This window comes from Oryx dammah, unplaced genomic scaffold (genome assembly GCF_014754425.2).
Source record: "Oryx dammah isolate SB20612 unplaced genomic scaffold, SCBI_Odam_1.1 HiC_scaffold_29, whole genome shotgun sequence".
Lineage (NCBI taxonomy): Eukaryota > Metazoa > Chordata > Mammalia > Artiodactyla > Bovidae > Oryx > Oryx dammah.
The window spans coordinates 16,957,839-16,970,211 of record NW_024070213.1 but is presented as its reverse complement, the minus strand read 5'-3'; the positions used below and the strand labels follow the sequence as shown (position 1 = coordinate 16,970,211).

The 12,373-nt window shown below is 43.0% G+C and overlaps 1 protein-coding gene across 1 annotated transcript in view; it reads right to left on the bottom strand.

Moving 5' to 3' along the window:
- LOC120857784 (deleted in malignant brain tumors 1 protein-like) overlaps positions 1 to 12,373 on the bottom strand; it is a 66,815-nt gene that overhangs the window by 26,751 nt on the left and 27,691 nt on the right. Inside the window, exons 4-5 of the mRNA XM_040233520.1 lie at positions 8,337 to 8,657; positions 1,238 to 1,558 (exon numbers count right to left, since the gene is read on the bottom strand). Coding sequence (XP_040089454.1) covers positions 1,238 to 1,558; positions 8,337 to 8,657 — 642 coding nt within the window. The remainder of the gene's footprint in view (positions 1 to 1,237; positions 1,559 to 8,336; positions 8,658 to 12,373) is intronic.

The window sequence follows — 12,373 nt, the reverse complement described above, 5'->3', positions numbered from 1 at the left end:
ATCATGAAACTGATGACGTAGGAGACAACAGCTTCCTTCTCCTTCCTCAACAAAGATCAATTTCCTTGAATCTTTTTGTCCCTTCCACTGTAAAGTCATACGGGATTTCCAAATTCATCATTTTGTAAATATTAACAATGTACAGCTTTTGGCATGTCAGTCTTACCTCGAATAGGAATTTTTTTAAAAGAAAAGAATTCTTTGCAACCTCAAGAGTATCATGAAAGATCTGCTAGTGATGAGATTGGAAAAGATATTCCAGTTGTTATCAGAATATCTGATGAATTTTCCAGGGTATAAACCTACCACAATAGTTGGAATTGAAGAAGATATTATCAAATATCACAGGAAGCTGGGAATATCCTTGGTAAATACTGTGACCACCCAATCACATTCTAGTTTACCCCCTTGGCTCAGGTCAAATACATTTAGACTGGACTGAGTTATTATTATGTATCATTTCAAAGTTCTCTTAACCTCACTGTCCTTAGTTTTGCTTCAGCTACTGTTATAATCATCAAGCTTCAGGTTTTCCTGCAGCCTCAACATCCCCACAAATAGGATGTGAGCTCCCCACCCCAGTGAGCAGGTACACCAGTGTGATGAAAGTGCCACAAATCCCAAATCTTGTCCTCCTCTGTGACCTACTTACATTCAAAAGCACCAATAACATGCCCTCAGGTAGTTTCTTTCTATAACTTCACCCTGACCTTGTTATTGTCCATTGTTCATTGATCTTCACACCCATTTTGGCCTCCACTTCTGGGTTAAGCCTGTTCTATTGGTACCTACCCTGTATACTCATATGAGGATACTCTCTGTAGAAATTGTGAGTATAGTAAAGTAAGTTTGCTTGCACTTCTCGTATATGCTCTCCTGTAGTCCCACTTGTTTGACCACCTGATGCAAGAATACAAGCTACCATGATGAACCTAATTCATCGAGGTCCATCCCAGTAGTTGTACCTGCATGAAACATTTGACCTCACACTTCCACCTTCTATGATAGACCACAGAGATTGGAGGGCCCAGTGACTATGGGTCTGGAGTTTTTTCTCCAGATCCAAGCAAGTCTTTATGCTCTTCTGAGCACCTAATGTTCAAGAAATCATTGTGTGAGTGGAATCTTCAAAGAAGTATGTTCTAAAGACTGTGATCCACATGCTCATAGTTTCTCTGGGAATAAAACTGAAAGATTTTTCTACTGGGAATCTCCTCCCAGACCAGATAAGACTTACCTGAGCAGATTGCTCCAGCATCCTTGTTATGGGAATAGCCCTCAGTACGATGGTCTTTAAGAGGAGGATAACTGCACTCCGTGATAACTGACTCCTGCCCTTTGCAGTAAATATAATGAAACCAAATGGGTCCAATCCCTGGTCCAAATTTAGCCCCTTTGGGAGCACCAACAGCTGCTCCACACCTCAGCTGTCTGCACACCACATGTGCCTCCTCCATGTTCCAGTTCAGATCATTCACTGTGCCCCATTTTCCTTGGTGCTTCACTTCCACTCTCCCCTCACAGCTATGGTCTCCATTGATCAGCCTTAGCTCCAGATCTGCAAGACAGACACAGGCACAGGACATAGGAGAGATTTTAGGAGACAATGCACTGGTGTGTTATTATTAAAAAAAATCTTCTCTCTGAGGGGAAAGCTCTGTGAACAGCATCTGTTGACTTCTGTGGTATAAATATTCCCTCCGTAGCCAACTCTAAGCCCCCAGTGTGCCATCACTGAAACTGGAGCAGGAAGGGAGGCACCAGGTATTTCTCATGAGCCTGTAGAACTGGCTCCAGGGATACCACTGAGAACAGGCCTTCAGAGACTCTGGATGCTGCCCTCCCTGTAGATGTGCCCAAGGCTACTAGGGCCCAGTTTCTCTGTCTCAGTTACAGCGCATGGCCCAGAATCCAGGGAGGCATCCTTTCTCTCCTTCCTTGTCCCCTAGGGAGCATCTCATCTAGCTTAGGAACAGAAGGCTGGGTAACAGCCTCTAAAATGTCCCAGTTATTCCTGTCACCTTTTGTTCACATCCTTGTGTAATGCCCACATTCACCAAATGGAATTTGGCAAAGTGATGAGATATCACTTAGATTTCAAGATGATTCTGATTTCCCCTTCTTAACCTGTCTTGGTCTAATAAAACAAGATGTCAGGTTGTGAACTACTTATGGAAACACTTGCATGACAAGGAATGGAGGCAAGACTCTGTCCAACAGCAAACATGGACTGAGACTGTCAGTTCATCAGCCTGCCAAGGTCAGGCTGAACATCCAGTCAATTACATTTTGACAGTTACCACTCCTGGTTGAACCATCAGATGATTGCATCCTTGTGAGACATCATGAGTCAGAGGACCAAGGTAAGCCATGTCAATTCTTGGCCCACCAAAGGTGTGAAATACTAGGTGTTTGCTGATTTAAGCTGCCAAGTTCAGCACTAACTTGTTGCACAACAACACATAACTAATGCCGGGCTTCCCTCCAGTGTCGGAAGGCAGGGGTGAACAAGCTGGAGGTTTACCTGATGTGACCTCTCTCTGTTCCATCAGGTCTCACCTAGTATCCCAGGGTCCTGTTTTCCTGTCAGGAACTGAGAAGTGGTTTTTCTAAGACCATGAATCATTTCTAGTAATTTTGAATTTGGCTCAGAAAATGAGAATTTTTCTTATAATAACAAGATATGGTCCCTGGGGCATCATTAACACTGCTCAGGTCTAGACCCCACCCCATATGCTCTCACTCTGGTGATAGAAGTGGTACATCACAGAGAGAACAACTGGGGAAATGCTGAACTGGAGAAGATTCTGGTATTTGGTCAATTCAGGCAGGTGACCACAAAAAGATACCACAGCTTGGATGGTAAAACTACAAGAATGTATTTACCTTATCACAGTTCTGGAGGCTGAGATCAAGGTGCTGACAAGGATGTGTTCATTCTAGTTCTCTGATCTTGGCATGCAGGCCATGGTCCCTCATTGTGTTCTCACCTGATCATTCTTAGGACATGTGCACAGGGAGACAAGGAGGATGGTCTGTCTCTTCCTGTTTTCGTAATGTCACATGTTGGATTAGGGCCACAACTGTATGGTCTTATTTAACCTCAATTACCTCCTAAAGGCCATTTCTCCAATCCAGTCACTGTGGGGCTAAGACTTCAAGATACACATTTTAGAGGGAAACAGTTCAATCCATAGAGCTGGGGAGGCTCATTCTCAAAAGGAAAGAAAAGGATACAAGGTAAGGAGGTGAAGGAGACATCAGACGCAAAGAGACAGCCTGTGATGCTTACTCAATTTGGGTAAAAGTGAGTAAGTCAAACCCTGAGATGAGAGTAAAGGTTTGACAAAGTATCATGGAAGCACATAAGAAGCTACTTTTATGAATTCTAAAATTATTTATGGAAAGGCAGTGTAAGTGCTGTAAATGCAGAAAATGGTGAGACAATGACCCTGCCTTCATGTATCTTTTATGTAATTGATGAGAGAAACAAACAAGTACATGATTTAATTACTGTGATAAATTCCAGGAGATTATCTCAGTAACTGTCAGCTTGGTTATTGAGGGTATCTTTTCTGCTGAAAATAAATAAAATGGAATAAATTCACTAAAAATTATCTTAAAACCATTAAAGATCTCACATGATGGCTACAAAAATTCAGGAGAAATTGGAAAACGTAAATTTTTCACTGAGGTACAGGAACGTGGAATGTGGTTTTACCCTGACAGCACTAGGCCATTCAGGAAAATGTGTGGCTTTTTAATGGCCCTTGATGGTGAGGAGGTATAAATCATATAGGAAATCCACACCCAAATGAGGATCCAGCAGAAGGCATTCTCCACGTGAGCCGGACACCAGTTGAAACAGACCTGCTGTTGCATAGAATCAGAATTAGGGTTTGAATTTCTGGATTGTCCAGGTAATATCCATTTTTGCACTTGTGTGAAGGTGGCCCACTATTGATAATACCACAAAATCATGAAAAAATAAATATGAATCTCTTTCTAGAGTAACTCACCTTCATCCTAAGTCTAAATTACCTTTACAAATAGTTTTTATAAATAAAGTGACCCAGTATAGTGTCATAAAAAAGTACTCCAAGCAACAAAATGTCAAAACACAAGCCAAGAGAAACTACTGAAGCAGAAACAGAGATTTCTCATGTTCAAATATCAGATATTGGCTATATATCTTCTACTATACCATAGTTGAAGAAATATAATCTTCACAGACTGGAAAAAATGCATACAAAAAATTTAAAACATGATTTTTACAAATGAAAAATATGCTTTCTTAAAATTAAATGTGTGCATCAGATTAACTGCAGAAAAAGACAGATTAGAGAAGTGAATAATAAGTCAAGAGAAATTATCTGAAATACTGAACAGAGGAGCAGAAGGATAAAAATACAGAAGAGTAAATTAGAGACAAAACATGGAGGAAAAACTTAAGTTAAATTTAAATATGGGGAGGAGGAGAGGGTGCCTGAGACAAGGAGACATAAAGAAAGGGAATTGACATATGCCATATTTGAAAAATATTGGCTGAGAATTTTCCAGAATTGATGACAGATACCAAGCCTTAGAGGCTTCCCTGGTGGCTCAGATGGTAAACAATCTGCCTGCAATGCAGGAGACCCGAGTTTAACCCCTGAGTCAGGAGAAAGGCATGGCAATCCACTCCAGTATTCTTGCCTAGAGAATCTGATGCAGAGAGGAGTCTGGTGGGCTACATTCCGTAGGGTCGCAAAGAGTTCGACATGGTTGAAGTTATTTACTTTACTTTTTTTCCAAGCCTTCTAAGTGCAACAAGATTCAGGGGACACATATTGTAGACATATCACAGATGTAAATATCCTAATGTTTAGTGATAATTAAAATTGTCTATTCTGAGCACATGGAAGTATTAATACTTCCTTATCTGTCTGAAAGGAAGCATAACCAAGTGATTTGACTTATGCAATGAAGTATGATAACAAATGATGTCACTTCCACAATGAAACATTTAAGAGCCAATATTTTTTTCTACCTCAGCAAATCCTGCAGCTTTGTGTTAAAGTGTTAGAGTCATAAGATGGTGGGGCAAAATCAACCTGGGTGTATAGAAATTTATGATAAGCAGATACCCTGCCAAACTGAATAGAACACACCCTGTGAGGACAAATTTTGGCTATTTGTAAATACTTTATAATGTAGTTTATTCTTGCTAAAGTGATAAATAGCAGGAAATTGACAAAGAGAAAAATATTAAGAATACATTTCCTCAACTTGAAAAATATCTACATGAACCCCTAAGTTGCTAAGAACATAGGAAGCCAATATAGAGTAGACTGAAGACTTGTATGTCCTATTAAAAAAAAAGTGCCCATCTAAAACTCTATATTCAAAACCACACTTTTAAGAATGTGTGTGCTTAGTCGCTAAGTCGTGTCTGACTCTTTGCAACCCCATGAACTATAGCCCACCAGGCTTCTCTGTCCATGGGGATTCTCCAGGCAAGAATACTGGAATGGGATGCCATGCCCTCCTCCAGGGGACCTTTCTGACCCAGGAATTGAACTGGGGTCTCCTGCATTGCTATAGTCCATGGGTTCACAAAGAATTGGACACAACTGGGCCACTTTCACTCCACTCCTGCATTGCAGGTGGACTCTTTACCAGCTGAGTTACCAGGAAAGCCAACTTTTAAGAATAAAACCCTGGAAAGTGACATCATGAAAATGATGATGTAGTAGACAGCAGCTTCCCCTTCCCCACTTTCCATCTGAAAGAGCAACAATTAGACAGCTATCCACAAATAAATATAGTTCTGGAGAAAACAGGAGTCCTCTTTAGAAATTTTAGCAGCAAAAAAAGACATTTTTATGCAAAAATAAATTTAGCAGCAAAAAATGATGAGTCATTTGCCAGCATCATTCCATTTCCCAAGCCAGCATTATTTGATGTCAAGAGATTTCCCTTGCCAGGAATGTCAGAGCAGGCTGAGGAACCAGGGTCCTGGCCTTGTGAGGCAACACGTGAAGGTTGTGCTTGAGTTTCACCTCACACAGACCTGCAAAACTGAGACACATATAAAGACCAGGAATAAGGAAGAAAAGAAGGGGCTACAGTAGCTGTCACACAACAGGAATAACTGCAGTTCAGTTTCCTGCTCTGTAGACAAATTCAGCAGATTCTGCCCTTGAAGAAACTAATGCTGCTGGCTTCCTGCAGATTTCACCAGTTTTAACCAACCCCAGTAACACATTCATTGGTATCTGCCAACAAGCACCTCCCGCTTCACTTCCTCCAGAGCCCAGGAACAGCACCTGCAACAAGCTCAGTTCTCTGGCTCAACAAATGCAAGACATTAGTATAAACCTAACGTGTGACCACAACACCACGCATGTGTTCATGGCTAGATACTCCAACTGTCCACTTGAATCCCACCAGCCTGACACCTGTCAGCAGGCTCCACTGTAGTGTGCATGACCAGGAGAAGAGAATGTGGCCATGGGAGAGCACATGGAGAGCTAGAGACACCCATGCTGCCAAGGAACCCTTCCATTGAACAGGCCCTTGCTGCCTTCATGGGTGCCCACCACAGCATGTGTCTATAACTGGCATCTCCCCCCCACAGGCTACATCTGATACCAGAAAAAGAGAGAGAGATCTGCACAGTCCTCTACTTGCTAAATAGATTCTATATTATTAAAATTTCCCACAAAGAAAACTACAATCTTGAAAGGCCAGCACTTCCCCAGAGCTCAGAAATGACTCCCACATCAAGAAAAAGAAGAGAAGTCAGGAAGGAATGAGAGCAGGAAGGAAGTGTAACACAGGATCTGTGGTGAACATGGGACTTGACCTGGATCATGATTCCCAGTACTCTTGAGATATCAGATAATAATTTCCTCAATTCCAGCTCTTGTCATGGAAATTATATCCTGAGCAATTGATCAAACATTCTGCTAACAACCTGGAACATCACTGGCAAAAATTGTGACCGCCCAATCCTACTTTTAACCTTGGCTCAAACCAAAAACGTATAGACAGGACTGATCACTTACTGCGTATTCTTTCAAGTCTCTTAATTTCACCGTCCTTAGTTTTATTCCAGTCTGTGTCATAATTTTCAAACTTGAGGCTTTCCTGCAGCCTCAATATCCCCACAAATAGGATGTGAGCTCCCCATCCAGATAAGCAGGTGCACCAGTGTGATGAGACTAGCCCCTGCCACAAAATCCATTTTTGCCACCCCTAACTGTGACCTAGTGACCTTCAAATGCACCAGTGAAAGTCTCTTGTGCCTTTTCCTTGTGGACCCTCAGTATTGTCACATATTCATTCCCTCCATATAGTCCTCACTTCTAGGTTGATCTGGATCTATAGGTACCACTCCCATTTTCCAACTGAAGATATCTGTCTCTCCAGGATCTGTCAGTATAATTAACTATGTTTGCCTGCACCTCCCCTATATCCCTTCTTACATGTGCACTTGTCTGAACATGTCTTTAAAGAACACAAAGGGCTACTATGATAAACCTAATTCATAAAGGTACAACCAAGCAGCTGTACATGCGCAAAACATTGAGCTCAACTTCCTGCCTCCTATGACATATCACAGAGACTGGAGGGACTAGTGATTATGGGTGTGGAGCCTTTCTCTCCAGAGACAAGCAAGTCCTTATGTTCCTTTCAGCACCTAATGTTCAAGGAATCACTGTGTGAGTGCAATTTTAGTATGACCAACCTAGATAGCATATTCAAAAGCAGAGACATTACTTTGCCGACTAAGGTCCGTCTAGTTAAGGCTATGGTTTTTCCAGTAGTCATGTATAGATGTGAGAGTTGGACTGTGAAGAAGGCTGAGTGCTGAAGAATTGATGCTTTTGAACTGTGGTGTTGGAGAAGACTCTTGAGAGTCCCTTGGACTGCAAGGAGATCCAACCAGTCCATTCTGAAGGAGATCAGCCTTGGGATTTCTTTGGAAGGAATGATGCTAAAGCTGAAACTCCAGTACTTTGGCCACCTCATGCAGTGTTGACTCATTGGAAAAGACTCTGATGCTGGGAGGGATTGAGGGCAGGAGGAGAAGGGGACGACAGAGGATGAGATGGCTGGATGGCATCACTGACTCGATGGATGTGAATCTGAGTGAAGTCCGGGAGTTGGTGATGGACAGGGAGGCCTGGCGTGCTGTGATACATGGGATCGCAAAGAGTCGGACAGGACTGAGTGACTGAACTGAACTGAACTGAACTGAAACTCTGTGATCCATAGTCTCATAGTTACTCTGGGAATGAGACTAGGGCTTTTTCTGATGGGGATCCCCTCCCAGACCAGACAGGACTTACTTGAGCAGACTGCTCCTGCATCCTGGTCATGAGAAAGGCCCTCAGGGTGATAGTCTTTAGGAACAGGATAGGTACACGCCGTGAGCACTGACTCTAGCCCATGGCAGTAAGTGTAACGAAACCAAATGGGGCCAATCCCTGGTCCAAAATGAGCCCCTCTGGGAGCATTAATGGCCGCTCCACACCCCAACTGTCTGCACACCACTTGTGCCTCCTCCAATCTCCAGTTGTGGTCATTCACTGTGCCCCATTCTCCTTGGTGCTTCACTTCCACTCTCCCTTCACAGCGGTGGGCTCCATCCTTCAGCCTCACCTCCAGATCTGCAAGAGAGACACAGACACAGGGCACAGAAGGCACATTAGAAGATACTGAAGTAATGTGCTGGTAAGTATTAAAAAAAAAAAAAAGAAAATTCTGATGTCTGAAAACAAACCTCTGTGAATAGCATTTCTTGACTTCTATGGTATAAATATTCCCACATAGCCAACTCGAAGCTCTCACTGTGCCATCACTGAACATGGAGCAGGAAGGGATGCACCAGGTATTTCTCATGAGGCTGTAAAATTAGCTCCAGGGACACCACCAAAGACAGGCTTTCAGAGACTCTGGATGCTGCCCTCCCTGTAGATGTTCCCAAGCCTACTAGGGCCCAGCTTCCCCATCTCAGTTACACCTCAAAGCCCAGGATCCAGGGAAGAATCCTCCTCCTCCTTTCCTGACTATAGGGAGAATCTCATCCAGCTTAGGACCAGAGGGCTGGGGTAATAGGCTCAAAAGCTTCCCAATTATTCCTGAAGCCAGGTGTTCATGTTCCTGTGTATTCCCATATACTTGACTATACCTAGTAACATGCATCTAACAAATGGAAATTGGCAAAAGTAATGAGATGTCACTTATGAGATTAGGTTTCAAGGTGAGTATAGTTTTTGTCTTGTTGACCTATCTTGCTTTCCCTTTTTCTTTGATGAAACCAGCTTCCATTTGTGACCTACTTTCAATAGACCTTGTTGATAAGGAAAGGAGTCAAACCTCTAGCCAACAGTCAACCGCGGACTGGGACTCAGCTCAACAGTCTACCAAATTCTGAAATCTTCCAACATCCAGGTGAGTATATTTGAGTATCTACTCCTGGTTGAACCTTTAGATAGTTACATCCTTGTACTGAGCTAGAACTGTGTGTGAGTGTCTCCTGTGAAGGTGCAGGTCAGCAGGGGCCTGCTGCAGGGGCAGGGGCTCTGGATGGACCAGACCTGGGTATGGCATAAGCCCTCTTGGAGGAGGTCACCATTAACCCCATCATAGAGCCACCAGGGAAACAGACTCTTGGAGGGCACAAACTGAACCTTGTACACACCAGGGCCCAGGAGAAAGGAGCAGTGATCCCACAAGAGACAGACCCAGACTTGCCCATGAGTGTCCAGGAGTCTCCAGCAGAGGCATGGGTCAACGGCGGCCTGCTGTAGGGTTGGGGATGCTGAGTACAACAGTGAGTGCATGGAACCTTCTGAAGGAGGTCCCCATTATGTTCATTACTTCCACCATAGTTTGGTCTCAGGTCAAACAACAGGGAGGGAACATAGCCCTGCCCATCAACAGAAAATTGGATGAAAGATTTACTTACCATAGCCTCTCCCATTAGAACAAGACCCAGTTTCCCCCTCAGTCAGTCTCTCCCATCAGGAAGCTTCCATAAGCCTCTTATCATTATCCATCAGAAGGCAGATGGAACAAAAACCACAATCACAGAAAATTAACCAAACTGATCATATGGACCACATCCTTGTCGAGCTCAGTGAAATTATGAACCATGCAGTGGAGGGCCACCCAAGATGAACAGGTCATAGTGGAGAATTCTGAAAAAATGCAGATGACACCACCCTTATGGCAGAAAGTGAAGAGGAGCTAAAAAGCCTCTTGATGAAAATGAAAGAGGAGAGTGAAAAAGTTGGCTTAAAGCTCAACATTCAGAGAAAGAAGATCATGGCATCTGGTCCCGTCACTTCATGGGAAACAGATGGGGAAACAGTGCAAACAGTGTCAGAAATTATTTTGGGGGGCTTCAAAATCACTGCAGATGGTGATTGCAGCCATGAAATTAGAGGACGCTTACTCCTTGGAAGAAAAGTTATGACCAACCTAGATAGTATATTCAAAAGCAGAGACATCACTTTGCCAACTAAGGTCCGTCTAGTCAAGGCTGTGGTTTTTTCAGTAGTCATGTATAGATGCGAGAGTTGGACTGTGAAGAAGGCTGAGCGCCAAAGAATTGATACTTTTGAACTGTGGTGTTGGAGAAGACTCTTGAGAGTCCCTTGGACTGCAAGGAGATCCAACCAGTCCATTCTGAAGGAGATCAGCCTTGGGATTTCTTTGGAAGGAATGATGCTAAAGCTGAAGCTCCAGTACTTTGGCCATGCGAACTCATGCAAAGAGTTGACTCATTGGAAAAGACTCTGATGCTGGGAGGGATTGGGGGCAGGAGGAGAAGGGGACGACAGAGGATGAGATGGCTGGATGGCATCACGGACTTGATGGACGTGAGTCTGAGTGAACTTTGGGAGTTGGTGATGGACAGGGAGGCCTGGCGTGCTGCAATTCATGGGGTCACAAAGAGTCGGACACGACTGAGCGACTGAACTGAACTGAACTGATGGACCACTGGAGAAGGGAATGGCAAACCACTTCAGTATTTTTGCCTTGAGAACTCCAAGAACAGTATGAAAGGAAAAAAGATAGGACACTGAAACATGAACTTCCCAGGTTGGTAGGTGCCCAATATGCTACTGGAGATCAGTGGAGAAAGAATTCCAGAAAGAATGAGGAGACAAAGTCAAAGCAAAAACAACACCCAGTTGTGGATGTGACTGGTTATGGATGTAAAGTCCAATGCTTTAAAGAGCAATATTGCATAGGAACCTGGAATGTCAGGTCCATGAATCAAGGCAAATTGGAAGTGGTCAAACAAGAGATGGCAAGAGTGAAAATCGACACTTTAGGAATCATTGAACTAAAATGGCCTGGAATGGGTGAATTTAACTCAGATGACCATTATATTTACTACTGAGGGCAAGAAACCCTTAGAAGAAATGGAGTAGCCATGATAGCAAACAAAAGAGTCCAAAATACATTACTTAGATCCAATCTCAAAAATGACAGAATGATCTCTGCATTTCCAAGGCAAACCAACCATTCAATGTCATGGTAATCCAAGACTGCCCTGACCAGTAATGCTGAAGAAGCTGAAGCTGAGCGGTTCTAGGAAGACCTACAAGACCTTCTAGAATTAACACCCAAAAAAAGACATCCTTTTCATTATAGGGTACTAGAATGCAAAAGTAGGAAGTCAAGAGATACCTGGAGTAACAGGTAAATTTGGCCTTGGAGTACAAAATGAAGCAGGTCAAAGGCTAACAGAGTTTTGCCAAGACACCACACTGGTCATAGCAAAAACCCTCTTCCAACAACACAAGAGAAGACTCTACACATGGACGTCACCAAACGGTCAATACTGAAATCAGATTGATTATATTATTTGCAGCCAAAGATGGAGAAGCTCTATACAGTCTGCAAAAACAAGATCAGGAGCTGACTGTGGCTCAGATCATGAACTCCTTATTGCCAAATTCAGACTTAAATTTAAAAAAGCAGGGAAAACCAGTAGACCATTGAGGTATGACCTAAATCAAATCCCTTATGATTATACAGTAGAAGTGAGAAATAGATTCGAGGGATTAGATCTGATAGACAGAGTGCCAGAAGAACTATGGACAGAGGTTTATGACATGGTACAGGAGGCAGGGATCAAGATCATCCCTAAGAAAAAATGCAAAAAGGCAAAATGGTTATCTGAGGAGGCTTCACAAATAGCTGAGAAAAGAAGAGAAGTGAAAGTCAAAAGAGAAAAGCAAATATACACCCATTTGAATGCAGAGCTCCAAAGGATAGCAAGGAGAGATAAGAAGGCCTTCCTCAGAAATCAATACAAAGAAACAGAGGAAAACAATGGAATGGGAGAGACTAGAAATCTCTTAAAGAA